A 10,586-nucleotide genomic window follows, 5' to 3' on the forward strand; every position below is an offset into this window, starting at 1 on the left:
TTTTATTGCTCGGAGCAAAAACATTAACTATGAGAATCAGTCATGAAACAGGTAAAAACACATCGTACATACTCACTGCAGATTATTATTCAGGTCTACAATATGATTCAAACAGTAGCACATCACACTTGCATCAACTACACAAGACAGGAAAAATAAAGTGGCAGAAGAGCATCAAAAATGCCTGTGCAATTCTAAAGTGCATCTCAAGGTGATTTAACAGGACGTCTACGAACGTGCACAATCTTTAAGCATAAACAAGGACACAGGAACATCAGGCAGCAAATCATGTCTTCCTGAGGCTGCTGTGTCAGGAGGCATTACATCAAGTTATTTTGGTACACCCGAACTTCACTTTAACATAACATTCACTCACAATCTAAGCTAACATACAATTATCAAGTATTATCTTTGAGAAATACATGTTACAATTACAAAAAATCCAAATATATTTGAGCACCTTGGATCAACAACTTTTACTCGAACTCTAACCCTTTTCCACTGGCTGCTCTCATAGGCGCAGGAGAAACTATCAGAGGAAGCTACTATAGTATAGTATAGTATACTATACTATAGTTGCAAAGGAGAAAAATAAATGGAAATTTTTCACATTAGATCAGAGATAAGTAAACGAAGAGCAGATAGAACAATAGCACTTTATCTTATCAATCCTTATCATGTTTAAAGGTCCAATAACTTAGAAAATTGACATAATTGATGCCTTCTTTTTTTTTTTTTAAATAGGAAATTGGATGACCGATAAAATAAAGTGCTACGGATACAGCTTATGGAAAAAAAAAGAGAATTCCCCAGAACTGTGCAGAGTGAGGTAGAGTGACTGGACAGTAGACGGCAGCGTCAGGCACCGGTGTTTCTGTGCAAAATGAGCCACACCTGCTGAGACGGGAGCTGGTGGTGTTTGGCCTTCGTGTTTCTACATCACTCCCATGTCCTTACCCCTTCCGCTGGCCATTTCTGGGCAAATAGCACTCAATAAGTTTAGACGTAGCTCCATCACATTCTGCTGTAAAAGTCTTTCCAAAGAATCGTTCTTTAACTGGAAGATGGTGATTATTTTATTGCAGAAGTTCTTTTTTTTTTTTTTTCTTTCTTTCTGGTGATAACTAATGCAGAACAGGCAGCACATCACCAGCTCAGGGTCTCTCCCTGTTTTCAATCAGGTCTTCTTTGGTTTTCTGAATACGGGAGAAAATTTCCCTAAAAAGTTCCTTGTACTCCGGCTGGTGAAAGTCATCCTCAAAGTCCTCCTTGTCCGTCAAAGCAGGACAAGTGGCGAGGGATGCCGTCTGGACCGATTTGTGGCTCTGCCCGTCCTGCTCTTCCTCCGGCATCCCCGGGTGGCAGCGGCGCAGCAGCTCGTCGTACTTCACCTGCAAGGCACTGTACTGGGCGTCGACCTCGTTGAGCAGCGAGATGCCGCGGTACTTCACCACCTCGGCTCGGCGCACACACAAGCACTCGTGGTCGTAGATCCTGTCGGCGGAGTCGGCCATCTGCATTGCCTTCATGGGCCGCTCGCTGCCCCAGCGCTTCAGCTTCCTGGGGCTTTGGTCTGCATCCAGTTCCCCATCGTTCTCCTCCTCAGGGTGGAGGAACATCGAGACTGGCACCAGGTTGTGGGTGACGTCTGGCCTGCAGGAGTTTGTGGAGGACTCTGACTTCCATAGCTGACGGAGCTCCTCAGCCTCATGTTCCAGCTCAATCACTCTGGCCTGAAGAAAGAAGAAAAGGGGTGATGTGAGAGAGCAGCGCAGCAGCTGTCTTCTCTTTAATTTAATTTTAATGAGCATTAATATCATTTCATCCATTCACAAACTTTGCCCACGTGCTGTAAGAGCAAACAAACAACTTAAAAATGTGTGGGACGTACCTGACACCCCTCCAGCCCTGCTAGACGTTGCTCCAGAGTTGTGTTCTCGCTGGCGAGCAGCATGGCCTCTCGCTCCAATTCCTCCCGCCGAGCACGCTCATTGGCAAACTGAGACTGGAGAGAGCGGAGTGACTGTCGCAGTGATGCCTGCTCCTCCTCTCGCCACGACGCGTCCAACGAGTCAAAGAGGTCCGAAGGCTCATCAGGATCGTTGTCATACCTGCACAGAAACACACAAACATGTATATCAGACTTTACCAAACCTTGGCCTCTGATTAGCTTGTACAGTAAAACAAAGCTCAGCTCAGCAAGTGACGGACTGATACTGACGTTCTAACTGCGGTTCTTAATTAACCAGCAATCTTTAATTCGTCACACAGGCTGATACTTTGTTCCCTCTTTCACAACCATCTCGCATTTTATCTTCATTTCTTGTCTACTTCAGTATAAAAGTGACAGTAAATGGAGATGGTGACAACACGGATTAAAGGTCATGAGTCGGTCATATTATTACTGAGGATACATAACGTGAGGTTTACCAATACACTGCTGAATTACAGTCAATGTGAAAAAGAAACCGCTGAACTGCAAAAGCACACAAGGTAAGGCAGCCAAGAACTCAAGATTTGCTTCAAATGGATATCAAGACATGTGCGGTGCCCTCTGGCTCAGACTTTGACCTTTGTCCTTCCAACCCCATCAGCCGCGCTGCGCGTTCAGACCCGTCTCGTATCTCTCTGAGTTTATCAGTGAGATTTCCGAACACCTGACCTGGATGTTTTGATGGCTCGGTCCTAACAGGATTACACAACGAGATGAAACCCAGGCTGTGAATGAACCTGTGTTTTGTCCGGGAAGAAATGGCCGCAGAGTGAAACGTTCAGACTGCTGTGAGGTCAGCACGGCCCGCTGCCAATAAGGAGGATTAGCACACATACAGAGAAGCGGGCTTGAGACTCAGTGCAGGATTTACTGCTTCCACTTTTTGAAGCTTACAAAGAGCTTCTGGATCAGACAACGCAAATAGGAGGTTTGTCTTTTTCTTTTTTAACTTGGCTAAGTTAATAAAGTTAAAGTTAAAAACACAAGTTCTTGAAAGGTTTGACTCAATTTGTGGCTCTGCTGTCCAACTACGAGTAACATTTGCTAATTCATTTATATGATTATTCGTTTTAATGACTCAAACTTCGAAGATAATGTTTGTCTGCCGCTTCATCTTCCGGCCAGTCGTTTTTTAGCCCTGCTGGTATGAATAAAGTGCTTGAGCATCCTCACCTGAGTGTGTTTTGCAGCTCTTTCAGGCAGGACACACTCTGACAGCTTCGAGCCGGCCGCCTGTCTCCGTGAGGAGGCTTCTGGGGCTGAGGACTCAACTTCATCTCTTGCACCTGCTGCTGAAGCTCGTCTACCTGCGTCTGCAGCAGCTCCACGGTTTCTGTCAGCCTGCACACAGAAAGCAGAGCTCCGTTTGGGTCCATGTTAAAACCAAAACACCACTGAACGGATCGTTTCTTACCCCTGGATTTTCTGCTGGGCCGTCCTGTTGTCCTGTACCAGTTTGTGGTTGCTGTGCTCCAGGTCTCTGGCCGACACATCCAGCTGCTCATACACTTTGGCATGCTGATCGTTGACCTGCCTGAGGAGATCCACCTGCTTCGTCAGGTACTGGAGGAGAGACACAGGGCGGAGGAAGTGTTAGGACCAGAGCGAGAGGGATGAGCATCATCTGAGGTGTCCATGAGGACAGATCCGATCTACTGCTCCTTTACATCACACTACAATAAAACATGAAATTATATACTTCATATTAAAAGATGTACAAGTATTAAAAGCACGATTACGATTTTCTAAAGGAATGAAGAGTCAAGTAAGACAACAACAGAATTAATAAATTTGCAATCACAAGTTGTTGTTGGGTTGTTTGTTTTTTTTTTTTACTTTCTGTGATAAACATCTAAAAAAAAACAAAACAAAGAGACAAAAAAATAATAATACATAGATCAATCATATTCTAATTAATAGCAAAGATTTGGAACCACTCATTTAAACGCCAAGCAGAGTCAAGTATTTCTACTAACGCTACCCCCAGATGTTAAAGGGACTCTCAAACCTCATTAACACTGGGACATCTGTGAAGCGGACAAGTTTCTTTTGTAGCAGGTTTATCTTATCAGCTGCTGAAGGCAGAACACTTTGGACCTTAACATCACTAATGCTGCCTGCTGTAAACCAACACACCAGCTTCACACTGACAACACACACTTCCGCAGTCAGAAGTCAATGAATAACTACACTATGTCAACATTAAGGCGGCTTAGAGGACATTTTCAAGACATTTCTGCTGCATGAGAGTCTGTTCCTTCCTGTGAAGGGTGACAGTGAACTCAACAGGAAGCAGGTAATCGATTGCAACACAGGTTATGAGCTTGAATCAGACCCATGACGTCACAACGTATCCAGCTCTGGTCTTAAGAGATTAATTCTGCCTGTCACGTAAACAGAGATTTACAGGCAGACACCCTGGACTGAACCTACTCAAGAAAATGAAAAACACGCTCGAAAAATCCACAAAGGTCTGCCAAAGCTCAAGTTAGTACTGAGTGTCTGCCGCTTGAGTTTGAAATAAGGCATTGACCTAATGATTTGCCTCTTCCTTTATCTACCCAATAAAGTCTGGGATTCTTCATCTACACCAAAACAAATATTAGAAATCAGCAATTCAACAGCTGTCCTTTAATATTTTTTTTATTCCTGTCTGTACTGCAAATGTCTTTTTTACTACATCATGTTTGATTGATGAGCTGTTTTATCATCATCAGTAAATAAACCTCCGTGCCAAACGACATACTTAACCAACAAAGCTGAGCAGCTTATACGCTGCCTGATGAGCAAAATCTGGAGCGAAATAAAGTTTCCAAATCCCTTTTGACTGCATGCGAAGCGTGAATACTGCTGGTTTATAGAAATAACCGAAGACTGAGATGAGCACTGATGCAGGACTGTCAAAGCAGCATGTCCACTCTCACGTCCAGTGGAAATGATGGTTTTTGCTTTGAGACAAAACTGAAGCATTTCTGGTTGAACATAAACCTGAACCATAAAACCTCAAATGAGGAAATCAGAAATCAGTTCCCCCTCCAGTGTTAAACTGGTCATCCTGGTCTAGCAGGCTCAGTTTAGGATCAGCGTGGACTTTGGATGAAAACACAAAATGCCTGATGAAAACACAAAAACACAGACGCAGGACGGCTCTCTTACCTCGATCTCCTGCAGCTGCTCCTGGTTGGTGGAGTACATGTGCTGCAGCCCTTGCTCCAGCTCCCTGTTCCTCTCCAGCAGAGTCTTCCCGAGCTCGGCCGCCAGCTGCAGGTCTGCGGGAGAGACGGAGTGAGGAAGCAGCAGCTTTTTAGAGCTCATGGGTTCATCTCACCGCTCGGGACCTGAAGACCTCACTGCTCAAGCAGCTTTGGGAGGTTTTGTTGCTGCTGGCAGGAGTCCAGTAACATTTGTGCCACAGGGTTCATCCACTGACAGATCTTGAAGGGGTTTTTTTAATGAGCAGGGACTGCTGGTTATTTCTAAAGCACAGGTGGATGATTATCCAGCGCCTTCATTCATTGGCCAAGCAAAAATAAGGAAACCCAGAGTACATGTTAAAATGATATAACTGGGGTGGAAATGTGAATCAGAAGGAGGAAATATTACACACAACACTAAAACTCCCACATGTACAAACACATGCAATAAGGACACAATCTTCATTTCAGACTGAGCTTTTCTATTTTTTCCACTTTGCCGCATATGTGAGTGTCCTGCTGACTTCTGCCTTTTTCTGCAGCCCGCCAAGGTGCTTCTCTCCCCACTAACACAGCTTCCACAGGCATTAAATTAAATTAGATTAAATTAATAAATAAACATCTAGTTAATAGCCAGGAAACCCCCCTCCAAAAATAAAAAATAAAAATAAAATAAAATAAAATAAAATAATAATAATAATCATTGTCCTGCTGTGCACCTGCCAGAATAAAAGCCTGATTCACATTAATGGTATAAACCTACGTGGATAATTTTACAGCTGCAACGTGCAAACAGCAGAATTAAAACACCAGTGGGGGAATTTGCAAAAGGTCAAAGACAAAAGAGTTTAAAATGAAACTGCACCATGCTCCAGGTCTTGCTTGTCGTACCACGGTTCCTCCTCCTTGATCTCAAATTCCTGCTCCACAATCACGTCTGTCAGCATGTTCGATTTAAGGTTCAGTGCTCCTCTGGGACATGACAAAGACGCGGTCCAGTGGCGGTCCAGTGGCGGTTCTGTCCGGGTCCTCTCCCTCCTGCAGCCGGCACCGATGTGCGCTCACCGCCGGACGGACAGACGGATCTGAGCTTTGAGCCTGCGCCGCCTCTGCAACGCGTTTCCGGCTCTCCGCTTCAAAATAAAAATAATAATAATAAGTGGTTGTGACTGCTGCAGTGAAAGGCTTGCAGGAGAGTGATTACAGCCTCCAGCAGGACTGTGTTAAAAGAAATCTGGAGGCTGTTTGGAGAATGAGCAGCGAGAAAAACCGCAGTAGGATCAGGAATTATTATAGTTATTATTATTATGAGTCATGAAACTTTCCTCCCACCGTTCCGAGTCATTCATAAACATGAAAGAGATAATTCAGGTGCCAAATTAATTACATTATATTAAAAACATAATGGCTGCACGGTCTTTTTCCATTTTGCTTCATTTCTTCATCTGTTCTATCATTCAAGTTCGAGTTCAGGTCTATCCTCAGCTTGTGCAGAAGCATTTTCTCTCCACATTTATTTTTTTTTTCTACATGATAAATGTTGTTTTGAACACAACAAACAAGCCAAGTGCTCAACATTTCTTCCAGGGAAACATAATTTTGCTTTTTAATTATTAGTTATTATTATTATTATTATTATTTTGAAAAGCTCACCGAGATGCTTCCGGCATTGACCTTTCTTTCTCTGAGGTTGTCCATCAGTCCACCACACCTGCTGAGGGTGAGGGTGAAGGATCTGACACCACACGGGGGCGCTGCAGCAACACAACACAACCTCAACTACATTTATATTTCATAAAAATATTGTACTTTATAACTCCATTCAACGATATGACAGTAAAGATTGAGATATTTCGTGCCTAAAAACGGATGTTGTTACCTGTTGTTGGCCAAGCAAGAAGTAGCGTGCACTGGGAGTTTTTTAAAATGAGACGCTTTTAATTTCACCAGATCAGGAAAACAAACTGGATTGAAACTGGAAGAAAGATTTTGTGAAAACAGACATTTATTCTGACACTTCATGTATCATTCAGAAACCTGACACGGGCCTAAATGGCACCTTACCTTCCTATGAAATCAATATTGTAAAGTTCAGAATTTTATTTTTTTCACTTCATTACATTTTCTACAACAAGTGCACATTTGAGCTGCCCAGAAACAAGCTTGCATGTTGATGAGAAAAAGTAAAGTAAAAATAATGTTGACAGGTCGTTTCTCTATTTCTATACAGTTATTAGGAAACTTTTGGGTTTTCTCATTTCAAAACTAGAATTTACTTAATGCAACCATCACACTCTGAAGTGTGATGCTTTCTTAAACTGCAGGAAGTGGTTTCGTTGCTTAAACTCATGAAATGAAAAATGAAAACTGAAGCCTGACAGACTTTCTGCTCAACAGTCTCTCCTGTAAACTGTGAAACCAGGCAAACGATCACAACGAATCCAAGTACTAAAAAAAAAAAAAAAAAAAAAATCACATTCAGTTTAAGAAGAAATAACTAAGAGCCAGAGCAGTTATTGTTTTCCAACTGTTGGTGGCAGTGTAATCTCACAATTTCCTCTGATTTCTTCATTCAGCTCAAACAAGATGTGAACCAAATAAAGATAACAGAAAACAGCATGGATCACAGAATGCAGAAAGAAAGCCATCTAATCGGCAGCTCGTTTTATTTTTCAACTTCATTATCAGATGCTAACAGATGAAAACATCCTCCATGGTGGATCCTGCCAGCTGATGATAAATGATCTGCTTTCCTGCATCCAGGGGACGATGATGAGCACAGCTTCGTCTTTATATTTGGCTTTATAGTGTATTTCTCAAACAACCACCACACAATTCACTCTGGAAGTGTCTGTTCATCAAAGATACAGAGATGCTGTCTGCCCTGCACAGTTAAAAAAAAAAAAAAAATCACTCGAAGACACAGACAAGCTAAAAGAGGAAATTAGGAATACAACAAAAAATCTGTGCTGTTCATTTCCACATGGGAGACGATGGACTGACTCACTGTTAGAGAGCGCCTCAGATGTTTCTGCCTCAGCGGAACATGCAATGAAATTTATAAATACACGTATAAAATATCAATCCAATCTTTGGTACACAGCTCTGTGTGCGGGTGTCAACTGATTTGAACTGCTAATGTTAGCATGCTAAAGAGTTGCACTAAGATGTTAAATGTACCTGGTGACCATCAGCCCTTTAACACTGATGAGGTTAGTTAGGATGCATCTCAACAGCCTCACAGAGCCTCGCTGATAGCTCAGTAGCGGAAACTAGACATCTTACTTGGACGCTTAAAAAGCCTCAAGAGAATAAAGATTAGAAAAAGTGGAACACTGGAAGTCCTCCAGTATCAGAGTATTCCCTTAGCCAACTCATCTCCACTGTTAAAGTTTTATATGTGAACTGTTTTTAACATTTGTGGTGCAGCTAATTCATCAATCGTCACCACCACCTATGAATCCAAGGCCTGATTACGAAGTGTCACTTCAGGCAGGAAGCTGAGTCACAAACAGATTGTGTGAGTAGTTGTGACTCTGGGAGCCATACTGTCACTTTCCCCGGGCCACAGCATTAGAAGCTGTAACATCACATGCTTCTCCTTTAGCTCTCGCTGTTTCGTGTCCAACGAGCTCCCCCCTTTTTGTGCTCCACCCCAAAGTGTGCGCTCTCTCTTCCCATCTGTCCTCCATCAGCCTCCTGATTTTTGTACCTCTGTTTTGTGGCTTGTCAGCGAGATGAGAGAAAAGGCAGAGCAGGAGGCGAGGAGCTCTCTGTGGGGATTCGGCCTATCTCGGTGATAAAATAGCTGTGATCCTTTTTCTTTTTTTTTCCCCCTGCAGCATCAACACTATGTGTGTGTTTCTGCTATCCACCCTTTTACTGATGCTGTGCTGCCTTTTAATTTTTGGATTTCATGGGGTGTGGTTTGCCAGAGCGACACAAAGAGGACCCCATGCTCTGCTGTATCCCCTTAATTATTTTATCTTGCGGTCAGAAAAGGATTAGAAGTGTCATACAAATGCAAAACAAGGTTTCCAATCATGCTTTCTCTCTGTGGTGGCGAAGGAATCACCAAGTAGAACTCTAATGTGTTTGCAAATTAAAGGAAGTTAGATAAAGAAAGGGAGGAAATTGAGATATTAGAGGCGAGAGTGCAAGTAAACAGGATCACTACCACTGTGCTCACCAGTCCAGTGACACATTCCTCCTCATCCCTGCAGCGTTCGGGGTTAGTAATAGTGTTTCCTGCAGCCACAGTGTGGAAACAGGGACATTAATGGGCACACGCAGCCAGTAATGAGTTGTTAAAAGAGAGATTTGGAGCTTTACTGATCCGTTTCCATACCAACTGTCTTAGCTGTGGGGGCTGGATCTTCTCAATATTTGGAAGGGACACTGGGGAGGGGTGTAATGGGATTTGAAGAAGTTCTTCTGGGTACGATTTCCAACACGCACACACACACACTTGTGCTTGTTTTAAGTAAATCTTCAAAGCTCTTCCTTTGTTGCAGAAATTCATCACGACAGGCGGAGAGCTGTGAGCCTGCAGTGACTTTAATTTGTTGTGAATTTCCTGACTGGCTCTCGTCCTCTTCCACCTTTTTATTTCTTCCTCCATTTTTTATTTATTTATTTATTTATTTATTTTTTTGTCATGTTTTCCATTTCCTTTTGTTCTGGACATGCACGCAGAAAAACAGCAACCGATGGGAGATATACTTGCATTGAGAGGAGCCGCCGTGTTGCCATGACGACCAAGTGTTTGCAAAAATCAGCGTGATGCCAGCTCTCATCCAGTGTCACATATGGGCTTTGCTGTGAGGGAAGGAGGTAGTTTGGGGGGCTGGCAGGCAGAAGCAAGGACACAAACATGCTGTACATTGCACATTGCACATATTACTTTATTATTGCACCAGACTGTTCACACACACTCAGCGCCGCAGATGAATATTGAAAGAAAGACACGCAGCAAACAACGAGAGAGAATATGTTGATGATGAAAATTGGATTTAGGTTAAAGATAATAAACTGTTATCAATGAACAGCGACATCAAAGGCCTTGTTGGACACCGTGGAGATTAAAAAAAAAAAAAGTTTAATATTATAAGTAATCTCCGCACCCTGGGGCTCATGGGTAAAACAAAACTCTGTGAAGTAGATGAATTTAGCTAATCTCTCCTGCACAGCTTCAGGGGATCACAGAGGCACAGGGAAAGAAAATCACCCCAGTGCCTGCTGTGGTGTGCTGAGATTTTATGAAAGAGGGACATGCTACAGAAATACTGAGCAGGAATGATCTTAAGAGGCAGAAAATTCTTCTAACCAGCCCTGAGAAGCGATGAAAAGCTTCTACGTCTACAGGTTGAAAAGAAAAACTGACAGCTGTCTCCCGCTCA

At 43.0% G+C, this 10,586-nt stretch overlaps 1 protein-coding gene across 2 annotated transcripts; it reads right to left on the minus strand.

The window, feature by feature from the left end:
- Window positions 1–725: 725 nt before the first annotated feature.
- LOC115059840 (cerebellar degeneration-related protein 2-like) lies at window positions 726–6,252 on the minus strand. 2 transcript variants are annotated; one of them, XM_029527557.1, is made up of 6 exons: window positions 6,053–6,252; window positions 5,150–5,262; window positions 3,408–3,556; window positions 3,167–3,334; window positions 1,892–2,111; window positions 726–1,733 (listed from the first exon to the last, which is right to left on the minus strand). In XM_029527557.1, exons 1-6 carry the CDS (start codon window positions 6,132–6,134, stop codon window positions 1,155–1,157), a joined length of 1,311 nt encoding a protein of 436 aa, XP_029383417.1. In that variant the 5' UTR covers window positions 6,135–6,252; the 3' UTR covers window positions 726–1,154. The 2 variants fall into 2 exon arrangements, with proteins under 2 accessions (XP_029383417.1, XP_029383418.1); XM_029527558.1 differs by having other exon boundaries at window positions 6,079–6,214.
- Between the last annotated feature and the right edge of the window lie 4,334 nt (window positions 6,253–10,586).

This window comes from Echeneis naucrates, chromosome 19 (genome assembly GCF_900963305.1).
Source record: "Echeneis naucrates chromosome 19, fEcheNa1.1, whole genome shotgun sequence".
Lineage (NCBI taxonomy): Eukaryota > Metazoa > Chordata > Actinopteri > Carangiformes > Echeneidae > Echeneis > Echeneis naucrates.